General features: G+C 52.4%; 1 protein-coding gene across 3 annotated transcripts; it reads right to left on the bottom strand.

The window, feature by feature from the left end:
• Positions 1-1,223: 1,223 nt before the first annotated feature.
• On the bottom strand, positions 1,224-13,634 carry LOC141058895 (uncharacterized). Of its 3 annotated transcripts, XM_073555097.1 has the most exons (6): positions 13,174-13,634; positions 8,873-9,015; positions 3,153-3,207; positions 3,012-3,076; positions 2,850-2,936; positions 1,224-1,420 (listed from the first exon to the last, which is right to left on the bottom strand). In XM_073555097.1, exons 1-6 carry the CDS (start codon positions 13,514-13,516, stop codon positions 1,391-1,393), a joined length of 723 nt encoding a protein of 240 aa, XP_073411198.1. In that variant the 5' UTR covers positions 13,517-13,634; the 3' UTR covers positions 1,224-1,390. The 3 variants fall into 3 exon arrangements, 2 of the variants coding, with proteins under 2 accessions (XP_073411198.1, XP_073411199.1); XR_012222348.1 differs by lacking the exons at positions 8,873-9,015; positions 13,174-13,634 and adding an exon at positions 4,213-4,286; XM_073555098.1 differs by lacking the exons at positions 8,873-9,015; positions 13,174-13,634 and adding an exon at positions 4,137-4,270.
• Between the last annotated feature and the right edge of the window lie 419 nt (positions 13,635-14,053).

Raw genomic sequence — 14,053 nt, 5'->3', positions numbered from 1 at the left:
TATATATATTCAGGGGGGGGTCTTCAAACTTGTGGCCCATCCACACATGCATATTGTTATCAAGTGTTTTGTGTGATTTCTGCAAATGTGGAATGCACACAAAATCCGTGTGTATCCTGCAATAAGTGTGCAGAAGGAGGTAAGTAATTAACCCTTGATGCCCCATCCACCTGTAACATCTGTGCTGGTATATCAGATAAGATGTTACAGGGTTAAAACACAGAAGTGACAGATCTGTCACTTCTCTGTGTGCAAAATTCACAGTAAATATGCAGGTGACTACATTGCATATTTACTGCAACGTGTACCAGTTTTATGTGCAAGAACCATCCATACGCATGTGTGGCTCAGCCCTTGGAATCCCCTGTTTCTTTCCAATGTGTGTGTGTAATATATATATATATATATATATATATAGAAACAGGGGATTCCAAGGGCTGATCCACACATGCGTATGGATGGTTCTTGCACGTAAAACTGGTACACGTTGCAGTAAATATGCAATGTAGTCACCTGCATATTTACTGTGAATTTCGCACACAGAGAAGTGACAGATCTGTCACAGTAAATATATATATATAAAAATTTGTACGCTTTTAAGGCCTAGGGCTATCAGCAATGATGAAAAAAACCTGTCAATTGCTCTGGCATCATGGCCAAAGTGAGGACTATGCACAGGGATCTGAGCTGATAAATTTAAGGCCCATCCCTTGACAATGTCACTGGATTAATTGCCTGAGTAAATGCACTCTTATTTGAATTATATTTTTAACAGTTTGAGCTTTCGTTTTAATTCAATAAAATATTATTTAAGCTGGCTATGTTGTAGTTGTGTGTGGGCTATAGAAGACTTGTTTAATGGTATTAGGGTTTGTAAAGCCATCTTTGTACTCATGGCCTTCAGGTACTCTGTACTTTTATAGCACCTCTCACTCCCTACTAGTCATTAAGTACTTTAGCTTGCTTGTAGCTGTATTCACATAGCTGTGAGTTAGTTGCCTGAAAGACAAGGCATGAGCCCTAGTGCATGCACTGTCTGATTATCCAGGACCATTCTACTTTCATCTCCTTTTTCTGGCCTGTGACAGAAAAACACATATGAGAATAACCTCATCAGATACAATGGGTACAATTGCATTCTGTAACCTCTGGTCACACGGACACCTCATCATTATTCATTGTGCAAGTGTCAAGCTCCTAAAATTCACAGTAGAAAAAGTCCACAGGGTATGCTGACATGTACATATCATATTCATATCACCACTATACTATAGAAAAGGGAACAAAACCAAAGCAAACGTCATGTTATTTAGAGAAACAAACATAAAACTATATTTGGTCTTATTCCTGTGCTTTACAGCAATGGCATAGCTTCCTTTCTCCATCTTCATTATTGCCAATTTGTGAAACCGTATCCAAACTGGGGAGAGAAAAAAATTTGATCAATATTGCACAGTGCAACATTATACATAGTGACAGTCTGGTATGGCACCTCGGCAACATTGTCACCCACAAAATATTATACATTATATACTGTAATCAAAGATGCTTTTAGGCCATGTGCACACGATGCATTTTTCCCGCAGAACCGCACAGTGATTTACAGTAGCATGTAAATCTATGGAAAAAAAAAAATCTGTGCAGACGCTGCAGAAAGTGGGTGTGCGGTTTTCAAACAACTGCATGTGACTTCTTTTGTGCGGTTTTCTATCTCCCCATTCTCAAAAACCGCAGGGGGAAAACCGCACTGAAAAACCGCATCAAAACTGCACTAAAAAAGGAAGAAATCCGCAGGAAAAATGCAGCTCATTTGACCTGCGGATTTCGTGAATTCTGCGCAGAAAAATCCGCAGGAGGATTTTCCCCGTGTGCACATAGCCTTAGGCTGCGAGTCAGGTCACAATAGTAGCAGATAGGAAAGGAGATAACAAGTTAAGGGCTGTAGAAAACTTTGCTATGTGGAGTTTGCTCATTTTATTTTATAAAAATGTAATGTCTACCCCTCCGCATAGCAATGTTTTCTACACACCAACTCTTATCTCCTTTGTTATATGGGAGGTTCTGAGATGTCTGTGCCTGCAATCAGAAGGGTTGAATGTAGACAACCTGGCTGTGGAGATGTGCAAGTTTTTTTTCCAACTGATTTTATTTTTTCTTCACTACCTCCCCTACCACCTCCCACCCCAGTCAGTGAACAACTTTAATGGATCCTGTACTGATAGGCTGTGTACCTTCAGAGCAAAATACTTGTTTTCTGCCCAAGATTGCTGATCTAGAAGTTGCTCAGTGTTCATTGTCACTTTTTTTTTTTTTTTTAAATCAAAGGGCTGGCTTTACACACCTGAATGACACCGCTGCTCAATGAGGCTTCTTGCAGGACCTTCAATGATGTTGGAGATCAAATGATCTCTGATGCTGTTGAAGGTCCTGAAGTACTGCAGGATGCCTCGGTCAGCATTCGGGTGAGCGTTTAACCCTTTTATCATATACCGGAGTGCTATTTGGTGAAGTGTCATGCATCGTGGTGTAGTACAAACCTCTTCACAGTGCTAATGCAGTGCAGACAAAAGACTGGAACTGTTCCCCAGCCAGTGTGCTAATGAAATACTGGCGATAGCATGTACTCAGCCAAACAAAACAACACTGCATGATCTGAGTGACTGAGGGAATATCATTTAGTGTCCGGTGTGTGGTCGTGCACAATTGGAACGATAGTCGCTCATCACCGACTACTGAGCGACAGTTGCTTAATAGTTGTGTGTAAAGTCACATTGACAATCGAGGTGCTAGATGGGCGTAATAGCCTGATAAATCATCCCGCGTAAAAGTAATTTAACAGGACTCCGTACCTTGGGTTTCAACTGGTATGCTTCATCCTGATGTTCCAGGGCATCGTTTATCAGTTTTAACATTCTGTACCGACGCCAACCTCTGACCTACAGAGAGAGTAATGTGGTTAAGAGGATGGAGAACAAATGGGAACGTGGATGAATATGTGAGCAGAACATTACCTGTATGGTAAACACCTCCACCTCCCTGGAACGCTTCACTTTTTCACCATTACCATCAGAAATAGCTGAAACCGAATATGAAATGCTATTAAATATTGCATGTGACACCACAGCCTCATGTTCTTTTATGATTCAACCCACCTCTTTTTTGGGAAACAGGGACCAATGATTCTTCATAATTGTAGTGTGCAAAATCCTAGAAAAAATAAAAGACATCTTAGGCTGTGTGCACACGCTGCGGATTTTGCTGCGGTTCCGCAGCGGTTTTGGCCGCGGCGGACCCGCAGCAGTTTTTGCTGCGGTGTACAGTACCATGATTCCCTATGGGAATCAAAAACCGCAGTGCCGACGGTGCGGAATTTTCCGCGCGGATTATCTGCGGTTTTCAATCCGCAGAAAGAATTGACATGTCAATTCTTTCTGCGGATTCTCCTGCGGTTTGCCATCTCCTCCATTGAGGAGATGAAAAACCGCAGGGCAAAACCGCAGAGCAATCCGCAGGTAAAACCGCAGGTCTTTTGACCTGCGGTTTCACCTGCGGATTTTACAAAATCCGCGCGGATGAATCCGCACATAATCCGCAGCATGTGCACATAGTTAAGGACAAGGAATCTGGGTCAATTCGAATTGTACTTCAGAGCATGTGCCATTTTGAAGCCTCTCTGTAAAAAATGCTATAAATTATAGGAAGCATGCTCATCAACACATGTACTATTTGCCAGTGCGCTTTTCCTACTATGCCATTCATTTAGGACTTCTGGTAATTTGTAGGTGAAAAAATTGTCAAAGTCCTAAATTAATGGGATTCATCATAGGGAGCTAAGCGATTATATCTCCGTGGCTGATGCACACAGAATCTAGATCTTTAACAGGGTGAGTACAGAGTCTCCCACAAATTTTAAGACCCTCACTGCCCTGCAGTGACTTGAATTCCAGAGAAATTTGCCCAAAACGGACCACCCTTATCCACTTTCCAATACATATCTATGAGAAAAAAAATGCCCAAAATCTGGGGTCACTGCTCTGCCTTCATAAGCCCTGGACACTAGCGCTTTTAGGGGAAGAAAGCCCAGGCACTGCACTTCAAATAGACACCAAAACCGGGTTGCTGATTTATGTACTTACAGTTTGTCTCTCAGCCATCTTTCCTCGTAGGCAGTTTGAAAGCAAGTAAAGACATGCCCCATATTCAAATCCTCACCTCAACTTCCTCCTCATCATGATTGGCTGTGCTGTCACTACTCAAGTTTAAGAACACACCCCTTAAAGAAATAGAAAAATAAATATTGAGTTAAACAATAAAAGGATTCGAACCCTAGTCACTGCAAGAAAAAGGCAGCTCCACGTCTTCTTGTGCCACCTAGGTACAAGAGGAAGTGTAACCACCTAATCAAAGTGGTATCTCCGTTCCATTTAAATTACTATATCGAGATCCGGGTAACAGCCGCATACACGCCCCGTTCGTTAACCAGGCCTTGACCATCCAATTTGCATTGAACCTTGGGTGCCGGAGGTCTTGGTCTCATTTCTCTGGAACCACAATTTGCAGCCACATGCTTTTGGTGTCTATTTGAAGGGCACACCTTGGGATTTCTTCCCGTAAAAGGGCTAGCATCAGACCATTGAACCCTCGAAGTTTTGGCATGTTTTTCTTGTAGACATGCATTGGAAATCGATCATATCTCCGTGGCGGTGGCAGTCGGCCACTAGATCTTTCGGAGGGTGAGGGCACGGTGCCCCCCCACACATTTCAGGGCCCCCTCTTCTCGCTGGCACTTTTGGAGAATATCATTCATTTTGCCTAAAACAAAAGTAAAACGCCACATTAAATCGAAAACCACTAACGCAACGTGGAAAAAAAGCACGCCATTGTTTTCTGGGTGAAATTCTCTATTCGATTGACATATCACATGCCAGGGGGAAAATGTTTCGCACCCCCCGCTCCCTGTCAAAATGGCCGACGTTTTCATCTTTTTGCTGGGTAGCTCCGCAGCCTAAGCGCACAGTGACGAGCCACTTTGGGGGATGAAAACCGAGGGAATTCCCCAGATTTTAAGACCCGTTTCGCCCGGCTGCGACTTGCGGTTCCGGAGAACCTAGGCCCTGGCTCTGAGGACCACCACTCCCGTGCCGTAAGCGCCAGACATTAGTCGCTCCCAGGGTGGACTGCTGAGAGTCTCCGCTACGAAAAAGACACCAAAACTGGGTTGCTGTGACTTGTGGTTCAAGAGAAACAGACCCAGAACCGCGAGCTCCCCCCACGTTCCATCCAAAGGATAGTATCGAGAGCCCGGTAACACACGTAGTATATTCACGTTTCATATTGGAATATTGTCCAGGATGCCTCCTACAAACAGAGACATCACTTGTCCCCCTGCTGCCCAGGGAATTTGATTTCTGGGGTCAGTGCATGGCTGTCCATTGATAAAAAAGGATCCTGGTGGTGCAGGCTTGAGGGGGAACAAATGCCCAACAGAGCAGCACACAGCCCCAATAAATGTTCCCTCACATCAGTCTGGTAATTAGCTTTCAAATGACACCCAAGTGGCCCCTCTGGCTTTACCAGAAGTCGCACCAGGGGCCCAATATCTGATTTGGACAGCAGATTTGAAAAGACATTTTGAGGCCTTGGGTCGGTTTTGAGCTTCTGAAACCTCACAATTACCCAGCAGAAGGTACCAGGCCAACCAAACTTGGCAGGAATATTGTCCAGGATGCCTCCTTCAAACAGAGACATCACTTGTCCCCCTGCTGCCCAGGGAATTTGAATTCAGGGGTCAGAGGATGGCTGTCCACTGATGAAAAGGATTCAGGTGGTGAAGGCCTGAGGGGGAACAAATGCCCAACAGAGCAGCACACAGCCCCAATAAATGTTCCCTCACATCAGTCTGGTAGTTAGCTTTCAAATGACACCCCAGTGGTCCCTCTGGCTTTAACAGAGGTCGCACCAGGTGCCCAATATCTGATTTGGACAGCAGATTTGAAAAGACATTTTGAGGTCTTGGGTCGGTTTTGAGGTTCTGAAACCCCACAACTACCCAGCAGAAGGTACCAGGCCAACCAAACTTGGCAGGAAAATTGTCCAGGATGCCTCCTACAAACAGAGACATCACTTGTCCCCCTGCTGCCCAGGGAATTTGAATTCTGGGGTCAGAGCATGGCTGTCCATTGATGAAAAGGATCCTGGTGGTGCAGGCTTGAGGGGGCACAAATGCCTAACAGAGCAGCACACAGCCCCAATAAATGTTCCCTCACATCAGTCTGGTAATTAGCTTTAAAATGACACCCCAGTGGCCCCTCTGGCTTTACCAGAAGTCGCACCAGGGGCCCAATATCTGATTTGGACAGCAGATTTGAAAAGACATTTTGAGGCCTTGGGTCGGTTTTGAGGTTCTGAAACCCCACAACTACCCAGCAGAAGGTACCAGGCCAACCAAACTTGGTAGGAAATCAAATTCGATGGGGAGCAGGGGGAAAAGTGATGTCTCTGTGAGGCATCCTGTCAAAATCAGATATTGGGCCCCTGGTGCGACTTCTGGTAAAGCCAGAGGGGCCACTGGGGTGTTAATTGAAAGCAAATTACCACACAAATGTGAGGGAACATTTATTGGGGCTGTGTGCTGCTCTGTTGGGCATTTGTGCCCCCTCAAGCCTGCACCACCAGGACCATTTTTATCCATGGACAGCCATGCTCTGACCCCCTGAAATCAAATTCCATGGGGAGCAGGGGGACAAGTCATGTCTCTGTATGTAGGTGGCATCCTGGAGAATATTCCTACCAAGTTTGGTTGGCCTGGTACCTTCTGCTGGGTAGTTGTGGGGTTTCAGAACCTCAAAACCGACCCAAGGCCTCAAAATGTCTTTTCAAATCTGCTGTCCAAATCAGATATTGGGCCCCTGGTGCGACATCTGGTAAAGCCAGAGGGGCCATTGGGGTGTGGTTTGAAAGCTAATTACCAGACTGATGTGAGGGAACATTTATTGGGGCTGTGTGCTGCTCTGTTGGGCATTTGTTCCCCCTCAAGCTTGCACCACCAGGATCCTTTTCATCAATGGACAGCCATGCACTGACCCCTGAATTCAAATTCCCTGGGCAGCAGGGGGACAAGTTATGACTCTGTTTGAAGGAGGCATCCTGGAGAATATTCCTGCCAAGTTTGGTTGGCCTGGTACCTTCTGCTTGGTAGTTGTGGGGTTTCAGAACCTCAAAACCGACCCAAGGCCTCAAAATGTCTTTTCAAATCTGCTGTCCAAATCAGATATTGGGCCCCTGGTGCGACTTCTGTAAAATCCAGAGGGGCCACTGGGGTGTCATTTGAAAGCTAATTACCATACTGATGTGAGGGAACATTTATTGCGGCTGTGTGCTGCTCTGTTGGGCATTTGTTCCCCCTCAAGCCTGCACCACCAGGATCCTTTTCATCAATGGACAGCCATGCTCTGACCCCAGAATTCAAATTCCCTGGGCAGCAGGGGGACAAGTGATGTCTCTGTTTGTAGGAGGCATCCTGGACAATTTTCCTGCCAAGTTTGGTTGGCCTGGTACCTTCTGCTGGGTAGTTGTGGGGTTTCAGAACCTCAAAACCGACCCAAGGCCTCAAAATGTCTTTTCAAATCTGCTGTCCAAATCAGATATTGGGCCCCTGGTGCGACTTCTGGTAAAGCCAGAGGGGCCACTGGGGTGTCATTTGAAATCTAATTACCAGACTGATGTGGGGAAATATTTATTGGGGCTGTGTGCTGCTCTGTTGGGCATTTGTTCCCCCTCAAGCCTGCACCATTAGCCGGCTCTCACTGTTGAATGTGACATACTGAGGTTGAGAGCCGGCTAGCCTAAGCGCACAGTGACGAGCCACTTTGGGGGATGAAAACCGAGGGAATTCCCCAGATTTTAAGACCCGTTTCGCCCGGCTGCGACTTGCGGTTCCGGAGAACCTAGGCCCTGGCTCTGAGGACCACCACTCCCGTGCCGTAAGAGCCAGACATTAGTCGCTCCCAGGGTGGACAGCTGAGAGTCTCCACTACGAAAAAGACACCAAAACTGGTTAGCTGTGACTTGTGGTTCAAGAGAAACAGACCCAGAACCGCGAGCTCCCCCCCACGTTCCATCCACAGGATAGTATCGAGATCCCGGTAACATACGTGGTATAGCCACGTTTCTTACCCAGACCTCGACTTGCCTGATGGCATTGGCATGTCGAGAACCGGGTAACGACCGTGGCAAATGGCCGTCGCTTACCGGGCCCTCGAAGTGCCAATTGGCATGGAAGGGGAGATTTTTCGGAGGGTGAGGGCACGGCGCCCCCCCACATTTTAGGGACCACTCTTATCACAGGCACTGAGTGAGACTGCCAGGGACTCTGCGGCACTGCCAGGGACTCTGCGGCACTGCCAGGGACTCTGCGGCACTGCCAGGGGGCAGGTTGTCAGGGGCTGCAGGAGCCCGGGGGCAGGTTGTCAGGGGCTGCAGGAGCCCGGGGGCAGGTTGTCAGGGGCTGCAGGAGCCCGGGGGCAGGTTGTCAGGGGCTGCAGGAGCCCGGGGGCAGGTTGTCAGGGGCTGCAGGAGCCCGGGGGCAGGTTGTCAGGGGCTGCAGGAGCCCGGGGGCAGGTTGTCAGGGGCTGCAGGAGCCCGGGGGCAGGTTGTCAGGGGCTGCAGGAGCCCGGGGGCAGGTTGTCAGAGGGCGGAGGAGGCTGTGGCAGGCCGCAATGCTGTGTAGGACGCTGTGTGGTGCTGGAGAGTGCTACAGAGCCACACAGCTCTCTGGTGTCATGACAGGTGACTGTATATACATGTATACACATACATGAATGTACGTGTCATGACAGCTACTTTGACGATACGTACATGGATTTTTACTTACCCAAACAAAGGATGAAGAGGCTAGCTGGTCCACATTATGATGGAGGCCGGAGAGCATCGTCCCTCCATCGTGATGTCGTCCAGCAGGGAAATTTGTTGTCCTTGCCACATGGAGCCAGTTCAGTCTCTGAGATGCCTTGTTAACTAGTTGAAAAAAAAAAGGAAATTATTGAATTTTAAAATTATTTTTATTCTAAATCCTATTAATTCTATTAATACATTAAATATGAATCTTCATCCATGAGTGTATGGTTCCAGCAGACACAGCGCGCGGTGGCGGCTTCCTCAAGTGTTACCTGTGGGTTATGCTCTGTTAGCTAATGACAAACAGGGAAAGAAAAAAAAATGAATTATCGAATTATTGTATTTTACTATTATTTCTATTCTAAGCCCTGCTAGTGTTCACAGCAGTGATAACACAGCCCCCTGCATGTCAGCTCACCCTCCCACCCACCGGGACAGCCTGTATCCCCGCCGTGCCCCCCACAGCTGACCCCATATACTGTGCTGAGCATCCCCTCCCTCCACCCCAACTGGACAGCCTGTATCCCTGCCGTGCCCCCCACAGCTGACCCCATACTCTGTGCTGAGCTACCCCTCCCTCCACCCCACCGGGACAGCCTGTATCCCTGCCATGCCCCACACAGCTGACCCCATACACTGTGCTGAGCTTCCCCTCCCCCCACCCCACCGGGACAGCCTGTATCCCTGCCATGCCCCACACAGCTGACCCCATACACTGTGCTGAGCTTCCCCTCCCCCCACCCCACCGGGACAGCCTGTATCCCTGCCATGCCCCACACAGCTGACCCCATACACTGTGCTGAGCTTCCCCTCCCCCCACCCCACCGGGACAGCCTGTATCCCTACCATGCCCCACACAGCTGACCCCATACACTGTGCTGAGCTTCCCCTCCCCCCACCCCACCGGGACAGCCTGTATCCCTGCCATGCCCCACACAGCTGACCCCATACACTGTGCTGAGCTTCCCCTCCCCCCACCCCACCGGGACAGCCTGTATCCCTGCCATGCCCCACACAGCTGACCCCATACACTGTGCTGAGCTTCCCCTCCCTCCACCCCACCGGGACAGCCTGTATCCCTGCCATGCCCCACACAGCTGACCCCATACACTGTGCTGAGCTTCCCCCCACCCCACCGGGACAGCCTGTATCCCTGCCATGCCCCACACAGCTGACCCCATACACTGTGCTGAGCTTCCCCTCACCCCACCGGGACAGCCTGTATCCCTGCCATGCCCCACACAGCTGACCCCATACACTGTGCTGAGCTTCCCCTCACCCCACCGGGACAGCCTGTATCCCTGCCATGCCCCACACAGCTGACCCCATACACTGTGCTGAGCTTCCCCTCCCTCCACCCCACCGGGACAGCCTGTATCCCTACAATGCCCCACACAGCTGACCCCATACACTGTGCTGTGCTTCCCCTCCCTCCACCCCACCGGGACAGCCTGTATCCCCGCCATGCCCCACACAGCTGACCCCATACACTGTGCTGAGCTTCCCCTTCCTCCACCCCACCGGGACAGCCTGTATCCCTGCCATGCCCCACACAGCTGACCCCATACACTGTGCTGAGCTTCCCCTCCCTCCACCCCACCGGGACAGCCTGTATCCCTGCCATGCCCCACACAGCTGACCCCATACACTGTGCTGAGCTTCCCCTCCCTCCACCCCACCGGGACAGCCTGTATCCCTGCCATGCCCCACACAGCTGACCCCATACACTGTGCTGAGCTTCCCCTCCCTCCACCCCACCGGGACAGCCTGTATCCCTGCCATGCCCCACACAGCTGACCCCATACACTGTGCTGAGCTTCCCCTCCCTCCACCCCACCGGGACAGCCTGTATCCCTGCCATGCCCCACACAGCTGACCCCATACACTGTGCTGAGCTTCCCCTCCCTCCACCCCACCGGGACAGCCTGTATCCCTACCATGCCCCACACAGCTGACCCCATACACTGTGCTGTGCTTCCCCTCCCTCCACCCCACCGGGACAGCCTGTATCCCCGCCATGCCCCACACAGCTGACCCCATACACTGTGCTGAGCTTCCCCTTCCTCCACCCCACCGGGACAGCCTGTATCCCTACCATGCCCCACACAGCTGACCCCATACACTGTGCTGAGCTTCCCCTCCCTCCACCCCACCGGGACAGCCTGTATCCCTACCATGCCCCACACAGCTGACCCCATACACTGTGCTGTGCTTCCCCTCCCTCCACCCCACCGGGACAGCCTGTATCCCCGCCATGCCCCACACAGCTGACCCCATACACTGTGCTGAGCTTCCCCTCCCTCCACCCCACCGGGACAGCCTGTATCCCTACCATGCCCCACACAGCTGACCCCATACACTGTGCTGTGCTTCCCCTCCCTCCACCCCACCGGGACAGCCTGTATCCCCGCCATGCCCCACACAGCTGACCCCATACACTGTGCTGAGCTTCCCCTTCCTCCACCCCACCGGGACAGCCTGTATCCCTGCCATGCCCCACACAGCTGACCCCATACACTGTGCTGAGCTTCCCCTCCCTCCACCCCACCGGGACAGCCTGTATCCCTGCCATGCCCCACACAGCTGACCCCATACACTGTGCTGAGCTTCCCCTCCCTCCACCCCACCGGGACAGCCTGTATCCCTGCCATGCCCCACACAGCTGACCCCATACACTGTGCTGAGCTTCCCTTCCCTCCACCCCACCGGGACAGCCTGTATCCCTACCATGCCCCACACAGCTGACCCCATACACTGTGCTGTGCTTCCCCTCCCTCCACCCCACCGGGACAGCCTGTATCCCCGCCATGCCCCACACAGCTGACCCCATACACTGTGCTGAGCTTCCCCTTCCTCCACCCCACCGGGACAGCCTGTATCCCTACCATGCCCCACACAGCTGACCCCATACACTGTGCTGAGCTTCCCCTCCCTCCACCCCACCGGGACAGCCTGTATCCCTACCATGCCCCACACAGCTGACCCCATACACTGTGCTGTGCTTCCCCTCCCTCCACCCCACCGGGACAGCCTGTATCCCCGCCATGCCCCACACAGCTGACCCCATACACTGTGCTGAGCTTCCCCTCCCCCCACCGGGACAGCCTGTATCCCTGCCATGCCCCACACAGCTGACCCCAAACACTGTGCTGAGCTTCCCCTCCCTCCACCCCACCGGGACAGCCTGTATCCCTACCATGCCCCACACAGCTGACCCCATACACTGTGCTGAGCTTCCCCTCCCCCCACCGGGACAGCCTGTATCCCTACCATGCCCCACACAGCTGACCCCATACACTGTGCTGAGCTTCCCCTCCCTCCACCCCACCGGGACAGCCTGTATCCCTACCATGCCCCACACAGCTGACCCCATACACTGTGCTGTGCTTCCCCTCCCTCCACCCCACCGGGACAGCCTGTATCCCCGCCATGCCCCACACAGCTGACCCCATACACTGTGCTGAGCTTCCCCTCCCCCCACCGGGACAGCCTGTATCCCTGCCATGCCCCACACAGCTGACCCCAAACACTGTGCTGAGCTTCCCCTCCCTCCACCCCACCGGGACAGCCTGTATCCCCGCCATGCCCCACACAGCTGACCCCATACACTGTGCTGAGCTTCCCCTTCCTCCACCCCACCGGGACAGCCTGTATCCCTACCATGCCCCACACAGCTGACCCCAAACACTGTGCTGAGCTTCCCCTCCCTCCACCCCACCGGGACAGCCTGTATCCCTGCCATGCCCCACACAGCTGACCCCATACACTGTGCTGAGCTTCCCCTCCCTCCACCCCACCGGGACAGCCTGTATCCCTACCATGCCCCACACAGCTGACCCCAAACACTGTGCTGAGCTTCCCCTCCCCCCACCCCACCGGGACAGCCTGTATCCCTGCCATGCCCCACACAGCTGACCCCATACACTGTGCTGAGCTTCCCCTCCCTCCACCCCACCGGGACAGCCTGTATCCCTACCATGCCCCACACAGCTGACCCCATACACTGTGCTGAGCTTCCCCTCCCCCCACCGGGACAGCCTGTATCCCCGCCATGCCCCACACAGCTGACCCCATACACTGTGCTGAGCTTCCCCTCCCTCCACCCCACCGGGACAGCCTGTATCCCTGCCATGCCCCACACAGCTGACCCCATACACTGTGCTGAGCTTCCCCTCCCTCCACCCCACCGGGACAGCCTGTATCCCTACCATGCCCCACACAGCTGACCCCATACAGTAGCTATGTATTGGTGGTGCCCATAGGGGTGTACATACTTACCAGCAGGCGGCTTCCAAGCTTTAAATTTCCCACAGCACACAGAGCCCGGCGAGATGGACAGTGACCCGGCCTCACAGGACGCTGGCCCCGCCCCCGTGCCCGCCCAGCGGCCACACTGTGCAGAGAACAGGGGATTGAGTGACAAGCTGCCCGGCCGCGTCACACATCTCCCCGCCCCTCCCACTCCATTGCCCTGTGTCACACACAGGCTCACAGAGCGCTGACACCCGACCTTCCTCCTCCGGACGCACACCACTGACTCCCACCCCGGCCAGACAGCATGGCACAAGGGGGATGAATGGGATGAATGTCTGGCGACAAAAGGAAATAGCCCCGCCCCCATACCCGCCCACCGGCCACACAGTGCAGAGAACAGGGGATTGAGTGACAAGCTGCCCGGCCGCGTCACACATCTCCCTACCCCTACCACTCCACTGCCCTATGTTACACTCAGTCTGGCAGACCTGCCCCCTGTCTCCTGCAGCCCCTGACAACCTGCCCCCGGTCTCCTGCAGCCTCTGACAACCTGCCCCCGGTCTCCTGCAGCCCCTGACAACCTGCCCCCGGTCTCCTGCAGCCCCCTGACAACCTGCCCCCGGTCTCCTGCAGCCTCTGACAACCTGCCCCCGGTCTCCTGCAGCCCCTGACAACCTGCCCCCGGTCTCCTGCAGTCCCCTGACAACCTGCCCCCGGGTTCCTGCAGCCGGTTCCTTCAAAAAAGCTATTTAAAAATGTCATTTAAGGCAAAGCTTTACTGAAAGACATTAGCATTCTATTAAATAAGGCAATCCTGCCACCTTGTGGTCTCTGATTAAAAAAAAAATACAATGATGACACCTGGTGTTCATTGCGGTACTGCAGACCAATGTCAAAATTGAGC

This window comes from Dendrobates tinctorius, unplaced genomic scaffold (assembly GCF_039654945.1).
Source record: "Dendrobates tinctorius isolate UK_male_01 unplaced genomic scaffold, ASM3965494v1 ptg000217l, whole genome shotgun sequence".
In the NCBI taxonomy this organism is placed as follows: Eukaryota; Metazoa; Chordata; class Amphibia; order Anura; family Dendrobatidae; genus Dendrobates; species Dendrobates tinctorius.
Note: the sequence above shows the minus strand (reverse complement) of the source record. Positions and strands in the feature narration are given on the sequence as shown.

Bases quoted from the DNA above. Each gene is read 5' to 3' on its own strand.
- LOC141058895 (XM_073555097.1), bottom strand. From the start codon at position 13,516: ATGGGGGCGGGGCTATTTCCTTTTGTCGCCAGACATTCATCCCATTCA. The intron at 3,208-8,872 runs GTAAGTAAAAAT...TATTTTTTCTAG, and splicing joins CCTCTTCATCCTTTGTTTGG to GATTTTGCACACTACAATTA. The intron at 1,421-2,849 runs GTACGGAGTCCT...TTCTCTCCCCAG, and splicing joins CATACCAGTTGAAACCCAAG to TTTGGATACGGTTTCACAAA.